Source organism: Pelodiscus sinensis, chromosome 1, assembly GCF_049634645.1.
Source record: "Pelodiscus sinensis isolate JC-2024 chromosome 1, ASM4963464v1, whole genome shotgun sequence".
Taxonomy (NCBI): Eukaryota; Metazoa; Chordata; order Testudines; family Trionychidae; genus Pelodiscus; species Pelodiscus sinensis.
This window is the reverse complement of record NC_134711.1, coordinates 150,307,000-150,325,548: the sequence shown is the minus strand read 5'-3', so window position 1 is coordinate 150,325,548 and position 18,549 is coordinate 150,307,000. Positions and strand designations below refer to the sequence as shown.

At 42.4% G+C, this 18,549-nt stretch overlaps 1 protein-coding gene across 5 annotated transcripts in view; it reads right to left on the bottom strand.

Annotated features, from left to right (window-relative positions):
* DCBLD2 (discoidin, CUB and LCCL domain containing 2) overlaps positions 1-18,549 on the bottom strand; it is an 80,986-nt gene that overhangs the window by 37,624 nt on the left and 24,813 nt on the right. For 2 of the 5 annotated variants that reach the window (XM_075914424.1, XM_075914595.1), the window contains exons 2-6: positions 13,689-13,916; positions 7,275-7,412; positions 5,726-5,777; positions 3,452-3,524; positions 1,241-1,374 (exon numbers count right to left, since the gene is read on the bottom strand). In XM_075914424.1, the coding sequence (XP_075770539.1) occupies positions 1,241-1,374; positions 3,452-3,524; positions 5,726-5,777; positions 7,275-7,412; positions 13,689-13,916 (625 nt within the window). Of the gene's footprint in view, positions 1-1,240; positions 1,375-3,451; positions 3,525-5,725; positions 5,778-7,274; positions 7,413-8,242; positions 8,350-12,764; positions 12,888-13,688; positions 13,917-18,549 lie in introns of those variants that run through there. The other 3 variants (XM_075914681.1, XM_075914528.1, XM_075914478.1) reach the window with 3 other exon arrangements.

Below are 18,549 nucleotides of genomic sequence, written 5' to 3'. Positions count from 1 at the left end.
CTGCTCTGCCCCAGGCGTCCTGATTCAGCCACTGCTGAAACTGACCAGCAGCGGCTGAATCAGGACCTGGGGCAGAGCAGCTGGGGTGCTGCCGGGTTGGTCCAGTAGTGCCCAGAGCGGGTGCTGCAGGACCAATCCGCAGCGCCCCAGCTGCTCTGCTCCAGGGTCCAAAACAAAAGCCTGGTCTGCTGGGGGGGAGGGGGGCACACTATCCGCGCCCCCCCCCCCCCCCCAGCAGACCAGGGACACGGGGAGCAGAGCAGCAGCGGGGTGCTGCGCCTCTGAGGCTTTGCTCTGGCAAAGTCTCAGAGGCGCGGCACCCCCCCCCCCCCCCCCCCCCCCGCGGCTTCAGTCCCGGTGCCTGTGGTCTGCTGGGGACGGTCCCCGGCAGACCACAGGCACCGGGTCTCAAGCGGCAGCAGCAGCGGTTCCCGCGCTTCTGAGGCTTTGCTCTGGCAAAGCCTCAGAAGCGCGGGAACCCGCCCGGTGCCCCTGGTCTGCTGGAGACGGTCTCCAGCAGAGCAGGGGCACCGGAGCAGCTTACGAACGGGGCTCTCTCGCCCCGGAGCTCGCAGGTAGCAATCCGCTACCTCGACCTCCGGGGCGAGAAAGCCCCATTCGTAAGTGCGGATCCGACGTAAGTCGGATCCGCGTAAGTCGGGGACTGCCTGTATATATGAACAACAAACTACAAAGTAGCAAGCAAGACAAGCATATATTCAATCAAATAATTATTATTATCAGGGCTCACCAAGTGGTGGCGAGCCCCGCTCACCAGCCACGTGGTTTCACACGGTTCTGCGCTCTACGCATGTGCAGATCATTCTGTGCATGCGCAGATCGCTCTGCGCTGGCTCTTCCAGGTTGTAATGCGCGCGCCACAGGTGAGTAGATTACATTATTTGTTGAGCCCTGATTATTATTATTTAGAACAAAAAACTATTAGGAGTTTATGTTCATGCTGCATAATTTTGCAGGAAAATTCCCTAGTTTTGCAATGAAGTCTTATTTTTCACTTATGGCATAGATGTTCCAGTAATTTGGACAGGAAATCATATACTACAAAAATGACTAGTACAGCATAAAAACCTACTTAGAATAGAATCTGCTCTTCCTATGGATGAGTAATTTTACTATAATTTTCCCTTTGACACAACTGATGATCACAGATTTGGTAATAGGAGATGAAAACCAGAGGTAAGCATTAAATATATGAATACAGCATGGCAAATATACTTACACTTTTGAGGTGACATTGTTAGCCAAAGAGCTTTCATAATATGGAATGCCTTTGCTGATTACAACACTGATTTGGCCCCCCAGAATATTGGACACCACTCCTGCATGCACACCAGCCATGCACAGTGAAGACGACTTTGAAGAAAACAGAAAGTAACATTCAAATTCTTTTTCTCCCCCAAACTGTTTCAGTGACATTTTATACCATAAAGAAACTGCTACAGTAAACTTCCGATAATCTGGCACCTTTAGGACCCAGGGGGTGCCGGATTATCAGATATGCGGGACTATCAGAAGGGGGGGCTATGAGGCGTCTGGAGTAGGGTGGGAGGGGATGCCACCCCAGACCCCTCATAGCCCCCCCTTACGATAGTCCGGCTCTGCCCCAGGCGTCCCTGATTCAGCCGCTGCTGGTCAGTTTCATCAGCAGCTGAATCGGGGATGCCTGCAATAGAGCAGCTGGGGTGCTGCCGGGTTGGTCCCGCAGCGCCGAGGGGCGGCGCTACGGCACCAACCCAGCAGCACTCCAGCTGCTCTTGGGGACACCTGGGACAGAGCAGCTGGGGTACTGCCCAGCTTCCTGGAATCAGCCGCTGATCTGTTTCAGCAGCGGCTGAATCGGAGACCCCTGGGGCAGAGCAGCTGGGATCCTGCCGGGTTGGTCCCGCAGCGCCGTCCTTTGGCGCTGCGGGACCAACCCGGCAGCACGCCAGCTGCTCTGCCCTAGGCATCCCCAAGAGCAGCTGGGGTGCTGCCGGGTTGGTCCCGCAGCCCCGAGGGGCAGCGCTACAGGACCAACCTGGCAGCACCCCAGCTGCTGGTCAGTTTCAGCAGCAGCTGAATGTGGGAAGCCTGTCCGGCTGCCCCAGCACTTCCGGGTTGCTGATGGTGCCGGACCATCAGGAGTCCCGGAGCATTGGATGCCGGACTAATGGAGTTTTACAGTATTTGTTTCCCCATTATCCATAGGCACTATTCATTTTTTAATTTATAGGGCATGAAATGTTGATCTTTGCATTTTTCTGTTTTCTAAAAGAGAAGTATAATGAACGTGAATGGAATACAACATTATGACTGAATAAGGTCTTCATCTGGAACTTACATACTGAAGTGATTCAAGTGATTTTCAGTTTATGATTATTTTCTTGAGAATCTTTTAGGTTAGACTATGCAAGGGAAATATGTGTATATACACATTCTAAAAGTTAGTTGGAAAAAACTGGTTACTGTAACCTGCTTCTTTTAGCAGAAAGTATAAGAAGATATAATTGCTCACTATACTTATTTGTTGCCAGAGCACCATCCATGACAACAGACAGCACAGAATACTCTTTTTAGCATTTAAAGACACAACTTAGATACTTTTATGCACATTACAAAAGTAAACACTACATAACCAGTTATTTTTGTAGCCAGAGTACAGTATAGTGAACATGATAAACTCCATTCTGTAAGGAAGAGCTAGAATATGACTGCTGTTCATTGAAATCCATTACAGTGTCATGAAATCAGAAGATGCCATTAAGAAATTAGACTCCTTTCCAGAAACCTGAATGTTACAGGCTTGAGAGAGCCCACCAACAGAATTATAAGTACCAAAGATTATTCTAGTGATCTACATTTCACAGAGGATATAATCAAAAGCACGAGGTGCTTAACCACTACTTAGAGACAAGGTCCAGAGATCCTGCCATTAAATAGCCAAGCAAAATCAGTAACATGTCACATTAGGAAGAATCTACTCCCAGAGCCAAAGAAAAAGAGCTGATAGAAAACAAGTATATACAGCCAGTCCCCGGGTTACGTACAAGATAGGGACTGTAGGTTTGTTCTTAAGTTGAATTTGTATGTAAGTCGGAACTGGTACATATTGTAGGAGAAACTCTAGCCAAACATTTCTCCAGAGTTCAGTTTTATTCTCCTACACCTCACTTCCCTCAGTCCTTTATTCTCAAGCTGAGGTGTCTGCTGAGAAAAGCCGCTCTGCGTCTCCTTGGTCTGCTGTGGGGGGGCGCTAGCTTCGCTTCTCCCTGGTCTGCTGGGGGGAAGCAGCTAGTGCGGGGTTGCCTCACCCCGTTTGTAAGTAGGGATCCGATGTAAGTCGGATCCATGTAACCCGGGGACTGCCTGTATAGCAGATTTTGTATTAAAAAAGTGCAAAATTTATATCAAACTTAAAATGAACATTATGTTTTTGTCTAAATAGACTTACATCTCTGTATCCATGAGGAATAGTGCCAGAAATATCAGCAAAAGGAATCACACATCCAGCTGGACAGTACTTACTGGAAGAAAAAGGAATATAAAGTCAATATATGGATGCCATTGCACTTCATTTTAGAAAGTAATTTAGTTTTGTATCTCAAACTCTGAACAGACAACTTATCACATGGTAGGATTGTAATACTGTACTGTATTGCTGTGTAAAACCACCATCTATCAGTGTGTTATAATTTGACAACTGTCAAGCCAGAAATGGAGAGAGAAGGCAGATGAGACAATATCCTTTATTGGACCAATTTTTGTTGGTGAGAGAGACAAGGTTTTAAACTTGCAAGGAGCTCTTCAGGTCTGGGAAATGCACTCAGCATCACAGCTAAATACAAGGTGGAAGTGATTGTTGAACACAAGTAGATAACACATTTCAAGGGGCCATTAAAGATGAAGAGGCCTGTTAAATTGGTCTGTTGAAAAATGTGTTGATTAGTATGATTTAGCTGTAACACTCAGTATGTTTCCCAGACCTGAAGAGAAACTTCGCATAAGCTTAAAAGTTTGTCTCTCTCACCAACAGAAGTTGGGCCAATAAAAGATATTACCTTATCCACCTTGTCTCCCTAATATCCTGGGACTAACATGGCTATACAACACTGCATATAAATCAGAAATATATATATATATATATATATATATATATATATACATATACAGGAAAAAAAGAGTTAGAACAATAAAAACCAGGCATTTGACAAGAATATCATAAAAGCACATGCTTTAACTACATTTTTAATAAGTATATATCCCTATATCTGGTACCATTATTACATATCTGAAAATTTTGAAGCTGTCAAAATTGCAATAGTAATTTTTATTTTATACAATATTAGCCTATAGATCTATAATTATTATTTTTAAAATGATATCTCTGCCTCACGCAGACGGTGCTGGGGGGGGGGGGGAAGGGGGAGGACTGGTTTTTAAGTTGGCTCCCCCCAGCACTGGCTCCTGCTCCCCACATTGCTGCCTCTGATAGAGACAGCAAAGTGGGGGGAGGGAGTAACTAGTCGCATCACTAGTCGACTCTCCGATAAGCTTATGCTTATCGGACAGTCAACTAGTCGCTTACATCCCTATTTTAGAGCATAGCAGGAGGCAAGATAGCTGTATTTCTGATGAAAGTACATATTCACCTTGTAGTGCCACTCTCTACTGCAAATAAGCAAAAACTTGAGGAAGAAAGTTGGAATACACGGGTATCAGTTAGGCCCCCTATTCAGCAAAATACTTAAGCATGTGCCCAAATTCCAATAAAGTCAGTAGGACTTGAGCAAGTGCTTAAAGACTTTGCTGAATAAATGGGCAAATGGTTCATTGGGGCCTTAATGTGGAATATGTGGGGATTGCAAAGGTTAAATCTTGAAAGAGTGGGGATGCCATGAGTTTACAGCTCCTCCAAAATGTAAGTATTGTAACCCAAATTAATTTATTGGCTTTACAATACCTTCTAGCTTTAAATAATACATGTTTTTCCCAAATAAGTGTATCTTGATGTCCAGGCTTGTATACCATTCATAAGAATGAACACAACTGTCTATTACATCACAGAAGAACCTCGTTAATTTACACCAATTGTGAGGCCAATGGCAATTAATTTACAAATTAGTAAGTGAATAATAGAAAATCAAGATCTAATGCATCACAAAATGTGCTTTTATCGTGATAAATGTTAGATTTAAGTTATGACAGATACTGTAGCCACCCATAGTATGTTTAAGGGCCGTGGGGGAGTGGTCACCACACCTCCTCCAGGAATGAAAAAGCAGTGTGTATGGGAGACGTGATGGTGGTCACTAGCACTGTAAACAGTTTCAGAAAAGTACTATCACCTGGGATGACATGTGTATTTCCCCTTTAAGCAATGCACATTTTGTAATCTATTTTGTAAAAGCAATGAATTCTTAGTGCTATGAGTGCTCATTAGCACCATTAACTTTTGGCTGGAAAGTGGGAACACTGCTGGTTTTTCAGTGTGTGAATTTATTGCAAATTAGCGAGGTTTACTGCATAATAAAACAATTATCTTCATTTTTGGTAACAATAAGGTCACAACTTATGATTGTTATTTAATCATTTAGATTTTGCCATCCAAAGCACTCTCTTCGAAACAAGTGACATAGTGGAAGATGATTTGTGTAACAGCTTGAATAAAACCACTTTAAAATAACCATCTAGTGAAGCGGGGAGAAACTAAGCAAATCGGTCTTACTTGAATTCTGGTTCAGAAAAGTGACTTGCATTATCTAAACAGGTTATTAGGTCTGGAAAGAAAAAAAAATTAAGTCAGGAAGAAGGTAGAGACAAGTGATGTTAGCCAACTTTTTAGAAAATACATGAAGACCATCAAATTGAATCTCTCAGGCTCATCAGTTCTGTGTGTGGTTCAATAAAAAACCCTCAAAATGTAAACATCATATCTGATAAATAACATACTAGCTGTGAATTTAGTACAGTAGAACCTTGATAATTTGTACTAATGATTGGGAAACCCACTGAGAATTTAACATGTAAACTTTACAAATTTAAGGTTACATCATAACAAAACATCTATATGTTTTGTTAGTTTTTAAAGTGCTACCCAGACTATTGTTGTTTTTTAAGTTTATCCTGTACAGACTAACTCAGCTACCCCTCGGAAGCTTCATAACAAAATTGTTCTTGTTCATTTATATTGCATAATTTAATTTTTATTATCTACAGTATTGCTTCACAGAATGCTTATAAGTGCACTCTAGCATGTTTTAAGTCAGAACTTCCTATTCTCTGCTTACAAGAGGAAACCGAATTGAGAGGATGAAATCAGTACGCTACATAAGAGTTTTAACACTTGCACCTTGCACATGTGGAGCAGGATGAAGTACAAAGCATAGGACGGCCTTTCCCACATTATCAAAATTTGACATGTTTATTTCTGTCAGTCTGAGCTATCAAGTTTAAATACACATTAATTTAACTTGCACAAATTTAACACACAGAATGAAAATTTAGAATGAAAAGACGACCTCATCCACGTTTTTGTAGCATCAATCCTAACCATGAGATTTTCAAAATATGGCCAGCAAAATACTTGCTGGTGGTCCACAGAAAACTAAAGGATCACACATAGTTCTACATCCACTTTTAATGATGTCTAGGTGGAACACAAGTAGAATCAAATATAAAGAAAGAGGAAGATCAGGTATAGCAGTCTCCATTTCAGGCCACAGTACGATAAAAGTAAGAAAGATGAACAAAGAAGCAGTTTGCAGAAAAACAAACAAGAAGCCACAAGCTGGGCTCTAGTCATAAGATTCTGCAGGGACAAGGTAACATGGATTAAATCAGACAGAAAAAATAGAACTGATATGTGTGTGTCACAACAGAAAAATGCAACAGTTATAGAGATTACAGGAGACTATGAATGGGGGGGGGGGGCGGAGAGAGAGAGAAAGAGATCAGAATTCCATAGTACTGCCACATTACTATGATCTACTCTAAAAATCTTTCATCTAACATCTTGGTTTTTATACTCCAAACAACGTATTTAATCTTCTATCTAAAGCAGCTGCTTCATGTGTTTCGTTCCTTAACCCACCCTGAATGACAACTTAGTGCATCTAGGGGGCAGGACAGTTGAGAAGTGTTAAGATGACATGTAAGAGTTTGTATTTTTAGATATCCACTGTTTATGTTGAGAACACAGAAAAAAAAGTTTGTACTCATCATACAGGTCTAACTTTAATCATTATGCTGAATAACCAACTAAATCTGACAAATACCTGATTTTTCAGTGGTTGAATATGAGGCAAGAAATCCACGACCAGAAATGTGTGTCCCGCTCATGAACTGTACTGTGACTTCATTACTTTTTGACTCGATTAAACTGTCCATTGGAAAGCCCAGACCACAGTATTTTCCTAGGAAGAAAAAACTCATTAACAAATCTGTTTATGTTCAGTGTAAGTTCACATTAACTTTTCTTACTACACGGATACTAAAAAGAAACATGCCTAAGTGAAGAATATACTCAGTAATTCGACTGGATGGAGAGTACAAATTTGGGATGTAAGTGACTAGTCAAGTCACTACTTGACTAGTCACTTCTCTGCCTCTGACAGAGGCAGCAATGGTCGGAGGGAGCAGGAACTAGTGGGAGCTGGCTTGAAAGCAGGTTCCCCCTGGCACCGCCTCTGCAGAGGGATAGGGAAGGCAAAGGTGCAGCAGGGGACTGGGCACGAGCTGGGACTTAGTTGTCCCAGCTCGCACCCAGTCCCAGATGCTGCACCTGTGCTTTTAAATGTAGTAAGAGTCACCGGGGTTCCGTGCTGCGCCTCTGCCTTTTAAATGTAGTAGAGCAAGGCGGTTGCATTGCAATTGTTGATTCAATCACAGATACCTATGAACTTGATCTTAAAACAGCAGAAGTCTTAAATAGGACTATCACAGAATCATAGAAGTGTCAGGGTGGAAGGAGCCTCAAGAGATCATTCACCCATCACCCCTGCTCTGAGGCAGGACCACATAAACCTGGACCATCTCTGAAAGGAGGTTGTTCCACCTATTCTTAAAAACCTCCAATAAGTATTCCACAACTTCCCTTGGTAACGTATTACCAGAATTTAACTAGCTTTGTAGATAAAGATTTTTCTAATATCTAACCTACATCTCCCTTGCTGCAGATTAAGCCCATTATTTCATGTGTCACTTCAGTGGAGAACAACCAATCACCATCCTCTTTATAACAGACCTTTATACATTTGAAGACTTATATCCCCTTTACGCTTCTCTTTTCAAGACAAAGTATTTCCAGATTTTCGTAAACATTTCCTCAGATAACATTTTCCTAAACCTTTTCCCACTGTAAAATAGGAGAAAATATCATATGGCAGATTGCATGAGAATTAAGCCCCAATATCAGCAAGACTAAATCAACAGGTTCCTATATTATTAAGATCTGGAGGGCACAAAACAGGTTTAAATTAAGGATGTTAAGAGGAGAGTAATTCACTAATCATGTAGCCAATAAAAGTTGTATTGACTACATGGTTAGCTGATAAGGGATGGCTTGCTCAGTCCCAGTTTATGCCGGGGCCAGGAGCTACCCCCGCAGTGCTCTGCAGTTTAAAGTAGTAAGAGCTGGAGGTGCAGGGCTCAGGTAAGAGCTGGGATCCCCCATGGAGAGGGGCTGCTGCCAGAGCAGCCTCTGCCTGCGGCCAACACAGGCCACCATGGACAGGGGCTACTTCACGGGAGCAACCCCTGTCCACGGTGGGGGTGTGTCCCCCAGCTCCCCGCTGAGACCTCCCACAGACAGAGACTGCTGCTGGAGCAGCCTCTACCCATGGTGAGCCTGGGCCCGCGGTGAGCAGAGGCTGCTTTGTAGCAGCCTCCTCTGGCTCCCCCTGGTGCTTCTGCAGCAGTGCAGGTGGCACCATGGAGATGGTGAGCGTGGGGGGGGGGAGGGGGAGAAATCGGCTTTTAAGCCAGCTCCCCCCAGCACTGGGTCTTGCTTCCTACCCACTTCGCTGCCTCTGATACAGTAGCGAGTAGTCAAGTCAACTACCCGATAAGCCTGGGTTTATGGGGTAGTCGACTACTCACTTATGTCCCTAGTTCAAATACTGTCTGGTTTTAGTTCTGGGAAAACACTTGTTGGTAGCAATGCCTGATGATTACCATGAACCCAGACTCCTAATGAACACCGTATACCCTAGGATTGGAAGGATTCGATTTTTATTAGTAAATATCAATAAAAGTCAAGTTACACATATACAAACTGATGAAAAATATTTCCATCAATACAGGCACTCCCCGACTTACGCGGATCCGACTTATGTCGGATCCGCACTTACGAACGGGGCTTTCTCGCCCCGGAGGTCGAGGTAGCGGATTGCTACCTGCGAGCTCCGGGGGAGAAAGCCCAGTTCGTAAGCTGCTCGGGTGCCCCTGGTCTGCTGGAGACCGTCTCCAGCAGACCAGGGGCACCAGGCAGGTTCCCGCGCTTCTGAGGCTTTGCCAGAGCAAAGCCTCAGAAGCGCGCGGAACCGCCGCTGCTGCCGCTTGAGTCCGGGTGCCTGTGGTCTGCTGGGGACCGTCCCCAGCAGACCACAGGCACCGGGACTGAAGCCGCAGCCGCGGGGGGTCCCGCGCCTCTGAGACTTTGCCAGAGCAAAGCCTCAGAGGCGCGCACCCCGCTGCCGCTCTGCTCCGTGTCCCTGGTCTGCTGGGGGGGGGGGGGCACGGCTAGTGTGCCCCCCCCCCCCAGCAGACCAGGGTTTTTTTTTGGACCCTGGGGCAGAGCAGCTGGGGCGCTGCCGATTGGTCCTGCAGCGCCCGCTCTGGGCACTACTGGACCAACCCGGCAGCACCCCAGCTGCTCTGCCCCAGGTCCTGATTCAGCCGCTGCTGGTCAGTTTCAGCAGTGGCTGAATCAGGACGCCTGGGGCAGAGCAGCTGGGGTGCTGCTGGGTTGGTCCAGTAGCGCCGAGGAGCGGTGCTACTGGAGCAACCCAGCAGCACCCCAGCTGCTCTGCCCCAGGCGTCCCCAAGTCAGCCGCTGCTGAAACTGACCAGCGCTGACTACAGGAAGCCTGAGGCAGAGTTGCTCTGCCCCAGGCTTCCTGGAATCAGCGCTGATCAGTTTCAGCAGCAGCTGACTTGGGGACACCTGGGGTTCTTAAGTTGAATCTGTATGTAAGTCAGAACTGGCGGTCAGTTTCAGCAGCGGCTGAATCTGGACGCCAGTTCCGACTTACATACAGATTCAACTTAAGAACAAACCTACAATCCCTATCTTGTACGTAACCCGGGGACTGCCTGTATTCAAAATGTACAGATAGGCAAACACAGTCAAATATTGCATCAGAATTTATTAGAGTTTGATTTAAAAATATTTACTTTGTACATTATGTGATGAGGACTATTTGTCTCTCAACAATTATAAAGCTTTAATTTTTTTAAATCTAAACATCTATTGTCATTCAATAATTGTCTGACACATCACTCCCCACAATTTCCTACAAAGGCAAACATTTAAATAGATAAAAATAAAAAAATGCTTAAAAATAGATGTTATCCAGAAAAATTATAAAAAATAAAAATGGAAGTCTGCCAAGCATAAGTATATTGCAAGTCCAAACATGAAGCTAGAAAAAAGGCATAAAAATCTTAGCTAGTAACTACTAGCTGAAAGGCTAAGACTACTAGATAGCGTGAAAAAAATGTATGTGTTTGCATGATTCCATCTGCAAACTTGATCAGAAATTATTTTGGGAGTTTTTTCCAGTTAGTTATACAAATATCGATCAGACCTGAACTAACAACTAATCTCTTTAGGGATCTACTAGAAACTTCTCCCTGGCTGTGTCTAAACTGCAGGGTTTTTTCGAAAAAAAGTAGTCTTTTTTTGAAAAAACTTCACCTGTGTCTAGACTACAGCCACGTTCTTTCGAAATTAAATCAAAAGAATGCGGCTTTTCTTTTGATGGCGGTACTCCTCATTTCACGAGGAAGAACGCCTTTTTTCAAAAGTGCTCTTTCGAAAAAAGGCGTTCTTGAATGCAAACAGGGCTTTTTCGAAAGAGAACATCCAGACTGCCTGGGTGCTCTCTTTTGAAAAAGCGGCTTGCTTTTTCGAAAGTACTGCTTGCAGTCTATACACTCTTTTTCGAAAGAGGCTTGCAGTCTAGACGTAGCCCCTTACTCCTTGAGGATGAATCCATGAACTATTACATTTAGAGATGACAAGTTACGCAGTTAATTAATTAATTTAATATTCACTAAAATCATCTTGAGCATTCAGATATTATCTTCCAACATATGTAAAGGTCATAAAGCAGACTCCATTAATACATCATGCCTCTCACACTGCACCATACCAGTGGCATTAAATCCCAAAGTTAGAAGCCCAGAAGAAAGTATATTTTAATCAAGCTTTTATATTTAATAGTAAACAACTACCTAATCCATATCTGGGTACTAATTAATAGCTGAAATGAGCAGCTAGCCAGTGATGGTCACTATGGAACATCAACTCTTTCTAATTTACTATTACTACTTCCACCAGTCAAGGACTCAGTGATGAGGCTTCACCCAACCCTGACAAAGCACCAGGGTCAGGCCTGCCCCAGAAAACACAGGAATGTGTACCTACCAGGTACGGGTGGGCAAGCTCAACCAAGCAAGATCCAAGTGTGGAGGGACTTAGTGTGGAATGAGGATCGAAGTGTGGGGTAAAGAGGTTCTATGCGGGACAATGGGTGAAGGCATCTCAGTGGGAGATCTGGATGCATAGGGAGTTCTGAGTGTAGGGAAAATGGGACTCTGCTGGGGGGGGGGGGGGGGGTCCAGCTTAGAGATATAAAGGGATAACCAGTTACCCGGTAAGCACTTCCAGTATGATTACCAGGGTAACCAGTTAACTGGCTCCTGGCCCATCTGGAACAGTCCTCCCACTCCCACCTGCTGGGCCTATTCCAGCCTGGCTGAGCCCACCGCATCGCAGGCACTCCAGCCTGGCGAGGCCCATCACGGCACATCACGGGTGGGGGACTGCTCCAGTAACATCTCAGTTAACTGGTTAAAAATATAGTTTAACCACTTCACATTTTTAAACAGGATTTTATATCCCTAGTCCAGATGAAGGTGGTTGAGGCTCAGCAGGGATGGATTGGGTAATCTTACCAGAAGGGTCTGAATGCTGGCCACAGAAAAGTTAAGAGGCAAGGAGTATTCAAAATACACACATGGGTGCACAAGATTGCCTCCAAGTTTCAGGTTGTTCTCAGATGACACTTCAGAGTGAAGATTCTTTTACTGGTCGTAATAGTGCAATAAATAAATAAAACCTAAAATCCAAAGCCTGCTAAACTGAATTCTGAGTTGGAATTTCCTAGATATTTTTTAGGGGCTATAAAGGAAGAGATGAAATCCTGAACATTTTCCTATGAGTTTTTTGGCAGCTGAGATATGCTGTCCACCTTAATTCTATATTAATATTTTGCTTAAGTGCCTAGAGACAACATCAAGAGCCAGGGTCAAAATGTGAATCAGATGTCTAAATTCTCCACTGTCTGCTGTTTAAAATATGTAAATTCAAGAAACTGAGTTAGCCATGGCTGCAAGTTTTTAGCATCCTTATTAGTTCCATGAATTAATCTGCTACTAGCAGAAAGACACTGCTCAACATACTGTACTCACGCCAGCTGGCTGCAGCTGAAAGACAAAAGAAACAAATGAAGTAGAACATTTATTTGAGTCAGTTAACTCACTTGTAAAAGTAACACTGATCAAGAGTGGACGTTCCTTGCCATTTAAGGACCTCAGTGCTTTGTTATTTTAGAGTGAGTCTGGCTCAAGAACTCAGATGGTACATACTTATTTTCACACAGTCATCTAGGTAACAGTAAGACAAGTCAGATTGAAGGGAAAAAAAAAAGCAGTATTCCACAAGTGCTTTTACAGCAAGATTTGGTTTAGCCAGTTCAATATTCTTTGATTATACATAAACACACAATTGCCAAAAGAAATATCTGTAGAAGGTGGTGTAAAACAGCCAAAATGTATATGCATAGAAAATCTAGAGAATCCCTTTCTTTGGATTATTTTCTTACATTTTATACGGTTAGATTTTCACCTCTATTCTTCCTTCCACTGTAACAGAAAACCATACAGTACAACAACAAGTCTTCTAAAAGAGTGCTTTTAGGACAGAGCTATCATCAGCAAATTGGCTGCATTCTAGTGAACTTTCTTCTGATAGTGTGAAGAGCACATGCTATCATAGTACACATTTTGCATGATTTTCTTGCTCTGGGAATAGGAGAATATTTGGCTTTACTATACACTAAATTTTCTCCTTCACCCTATTTACTCTTTAGCTCCATATATAATAAACATCTCATTCTATTTCATTATATATGTAGCACCCAAAGTCCTTCACTGCACTAGGCATTGTGCACATACACAGGTAGACCAGGCCCCAGCCTGCTTAGAACCCAATGTAATTGTAACAATCCTCCAGAGTTTTGGGAAGACTTACGGTGTATATACTATTAATACATTAGTTCTTGGACAGTGCAGTTTACTGAAAGGTATTTCTGAAAGCAAACAAATAGTGAGTGAAAAATTTTCAAGTTCTATCCCACACAACAGCATTCAAACATTACAAAACAAAGGGACACAAAAGCTCCTACCTATCTCTGTCCTGGTAGGTCCAATTCCATTATAAACTCTCAAATAATTGAAATGGCAAGCATCTGAATCTTCAATATCAAAATCACCAAATTTGAGCTGAACTCTCTGTCCAGATTTTACACGGATCTCCCACTCACACACTGTGCTGTTAGGATAAGTCTGGGGGTAGTTTATTGAAGTAAGAGTTCCACTTTCAGGCCCCAGAACTGTGTGTCCACAACCATCACCTTAAAACAAGAAAAAACGTTATCACAAATCGTTCATTCATTAGTAGTCAAACTGATCTTTAGGAACAGCAGGAGATTTTTTTCAAAATGACATTTTTACCAGCTACAATTGTGAAAAGGCTCAAAACCAAAATAGACGGGTGAAACTATAACTGACAAAATAGGATTTGTCCAACATTACCTAATACACATCTTGAGCACATCTGACAGGGGAACTGCAATAGGTAATGCCTGTGATGGCTTTTTTAAAAAGCGCATATAGCACAAACAGTGGGATAGGTGTTTCTTCAATTTTATGGACACACACACGCAAAAGTTATTTTAACAAAAAGGAGAGAGGAAATCCAAACCTATTGTAATTGTGATTCTAATTAGGAAGACAGTTTATTTGCTGGTTCTGCATTCTTAATATTTTGGCAATAGGAACAGATGCGCAACATGATCTCTTGGGAAATGGAGAACAAAGCAACTCCCTGGAAATAGCTAAAGAGAAGTGTGGCCATAAACTGCATAATTTTAAGGTGGTGACTGTATTTGGTTGCCAGTAAAATACATTTGTATTAATCTTGGCTCACTCTTTAGGGCAGGGACTGCAATTTCTATGTTTAAGTAATGCCTAGGAGGTTTCTGAACCACCACTTTATAAATGTAAAAAACCCACTATAATTGCATAATAAAGTATTAATAATAATACAGTATAGAAAATTATGAATTTGTGAGTAGAAAGATCTCATGTGATTGATTTATGCTTGTAAATTTACAAACACATTAGCAAAACATCTATAACAAGGGCAAAGTAAATAAGCAGCCTATGAGTATTTACTCAAAAGCAGACTAGGAACTGTAGCCAATAAGATGCATTAGCATTTGTAAACTGCTTTGAAAATGAGAGTGCTACATGAGTAACAATAAGGACTCAATGAACATTGTTCTCCTGAAAGTAGTTCTCACTGTAAGTCTACAACCCAGCTAAATTGTAACATTTGAAATAAAACAACTCTCTGCAAACTGAAATATTTGTGTTAGCACTTGAAGCAAAGGAGCCAACTCACTGAAGTCAGTTGTATGAAATTACTATACTAGGGTTTGCGCTATTCCTGTAATGCATGACCCTGGGAGATGTAGTGCACTTCCAGAGGGGCCCTTTGGAAATATTCAACAGCTCACAAGATCACATTCAAAGTACAGGTAATAAGCCTTTATTTTACACATTCAAGTAAGAACAGTAGACATGCAGGTACAAATCCAATTCAACAGTCTTTTAAAAGTACTGCCCTCCCTGCACTATATTCCCCATTCAGAGATTCATTTCACCCCTCACTTTTTTCTTTAGGGAATCCAGCTCTCAACAGAAGACATCATTATTATTACTCTTCAAGACAGCTTTCTGATACAATAGATATAAGCTTTCACGGTATGCCATTGTTTTATAAACTAAACTTCAACTCTGTGCCCTAAGATTAAAAAAACAATCCATGCTAAAAAGTCAAAGGACTATGTAATGACTACACGCACAAAAAAGAAATTCCTCCTAAAATGGACAGTGTCTTTTGCTAGAACGATTGTAGCAGCAAGTTGACTGCACAGAAAAGCCTCCAAAAACTAATATTTGGTGATTTAATCCTGCAGAGCCTTCCATTTTTAAAAAAAACTATTTTCTTTGCACTCGCAAGGACCTCAAAAAGGCAAGATACGTGTATGTTCTAAAATTCCAGCTGCTGGTGCTGCTAGTATTCAGATTAGCATTTCAAACAGAAAGGAGTCACAGGTCTTAAAACTATAGCATATATTATGGATGTGAAGGTTTAACTGATTGCTAGTTAACCAGTAAGCCTCACCCCTAGTGGGTGAGAGTTACTGGTTAAAGTTAAATGGTGGGGCTGGAGTAGCTCCCCACCTGCAGCAGGCAGGAGGTTGTTTTAGTCCCACAGAGGACCCTCCATGAACAGGAGCTGTTCCAGAGCAGCACTGTCTGTGGCAAGCCAGGGCACCCCACGAGCAGGGGCTGCTCCAACCAGGATGCTGGAGCAGCCCCTGCCTGCACTGGCAGAGGGGGACTTCCAGCTCAGTAGCAGGTGGGGGGGGGGGGGGTGGTAACTGCCCTTTAATTGGCTAACCAGTCAAGCTATACGGTTAACTGGGTTAAAATATATGTTTAACCAGTTAGCCAAGTAAACAGGATTTTACATCCCTAGTGTGTATTTTCTTTTGGGAAAGGTAACGTATTCAAAATGGCTTTCTGTGTACTCACAAGTTCTGTTATAAAGCACTCATTTGACAATGCTTTGTTTTATCTTATTTTTAGCATTTTGTTTTAAATACATCATCACTTGATATATTATATTCCATAATACTGACCCATTACCAAAATGGAAATAATTACAGGCAGTCCCCGGGTTACATGGATCCGACTTACCCCGTTTGTAAGTAGGGATCCGATGTAAGGCAACCCCGCACTAGCTGCTTCCCCCCAGCAGACCAGGGAGAAGCGAAGCTAGCGCCCCCCCCCCCCCCCCCCAGCAGACCAGGGAGACGCGGAGCGGCTTTTCTCAGCAGACACCTCAGCTTGAGAATAAAGGACTGAGGGAAGTGAGGTGTGGGAGAATAAAACTGAGCTCTGGAGAAATGTTTGGGTAGAGTTTCCCCTACAATATGTACCAGTTCCGACTTACATACGAATTCAACTTAAGAACAAACCTACAGTCCCTATCTTGTACGTAACCCGAGGACTGCCTGTATATAACCTCTAACTAAATTCCCCATTAACAAAGTCTTTTTTATTTACTATCCTAAAAAGGCATTGCTGTATACCAAATGTGACTAGTGCCAAACCAGAGAATTTGCCAAACCATGGGTGGTCAGTATTGTCTAGCACCTTTACCAACACTTCCACTACTTAACGGGCTCTTAGAAGACAGCTAAACAACAGCAACAGCACAGATCACTGAGAGCCAGGACTGGTGGGTTGTAAAGGAACTTTATGGAAAGTTGGCCACACCCATGATAAGTGATCTGACTAATGAAAATCATGGCAGACCACGGATGCTGCTGAACTAGAGTGTCAGACTACAGAGGTTCAACCTGTAGTAAATAGTTGCCTCATTTCATCATTGAAGCGGTGTATGTGCACTTTGTACAGCCGGTCCTCGACTTACAAACAGGTTACATTCCAAACACCTGGTCGTAACTCTATTTGTTCGTAAGTCGGAAATACATGCTTTTATATACAGCCGCGCTGTTCATAAGTGCGGATGGTGCGTTTGTAAGTTGGGGACCAGCCATAATGGGGTTAATAGGAGGTTGGTCGTAAGTCGATGCGTTCGTAAGTCAGGGACCAGCTGTATATTGTTTGTTTGTAAAAGATTTTTCAGCTTCGCAATAAAAGAAAGATTGTGAATGAAAGATTTCTTATTAAGAAATTTTATAGCAAACTGACTAAAAACAGCCCTTAATTGTAAAAATCCTTGCTGCTCAGAATATTTTAGAACTCAGGAAAAAAATTCCAATTCCTTCGCTAGTAATCAGCAAAGTCAAAGGATTTCCTGCTGAGAAGAGAGGACAAAATTTTTATCTTTCAAAAGCATGAACTCACTCAGTGGGTTAATAACTATAAAATAAATATCTAGCTCTTTAGCCCATCCATACAGATCATATATTTTACCTATAGCCAACATTTCAAAACCATTTATATATCACAAGCATAAAAATAATTTCAACATAAATGGCAACTGATTACAGGTTGTATATTAAGTAATAAACTATTCAGCTGATTCTCTATACTTCCTACTTACATTTTTCCTGTATCATGATGTGGAATGACTTAGTTAATTATGTATTCAATGTAGTACATAGTTATGTCATCATCATAATTACCCAAACATCCAGCACTGACTTTGAACCGGGAGGGCAAAATTTTTTGATTGGGATTTAAAATGTATCAGTTAAAACATGTTAACATGCATTTTTAAACACAATATAAATATAACAGTTTCACCCCCTGAAAGTACAGAAAGTTCAGTTTTGTTTCCACTGGCCTTAAGTAACCTCTTCTTATTTACTGGTAGAGAACCTGACTATCCGTTTATGAACAAAAGTGTACATTTTGCTTCAGAATCTCTGAAAGTTAAGTGAACAAAATCACAGTCAGGCCTTGCATAAATTGTATAATTTTAACTATGCTGGTATAAAGCAGTACAATGTTGCTAGTGTGGTTTCAGTTAAATTGGTACCAGTACAAATATTCTCACATGGAAAGGGAAATAACTATATCAACATAAGGAACCTTTACACCAATATAACTGAGTTCACGTAAGGGTTCATATCAGTGTAATTATGATGGTTAGGCAGTGTGAATTTATTTTTTTAAGCTGTACTAATCTAACCAGTGTAGATCAGGCCTTAATAGCTTTACAGACACTAGACAGGGGTAGAAATAGGAGGAAATATTCAAGGTACTGTAATTTAGCGAATATAACCCACGTGTTATATTTGTTTTTACAAACCCTGCACACCCGCCCCTTCCTGTAGCTGCAGAGGAACCTGTGGGATGAGCACTCCCTCGCCCAGAGGCTGGCAGCTGCGCTGGAACCTGGGGCGTTGAATGGCTATCCCCCCCCCCCCCCCCGCACCATAA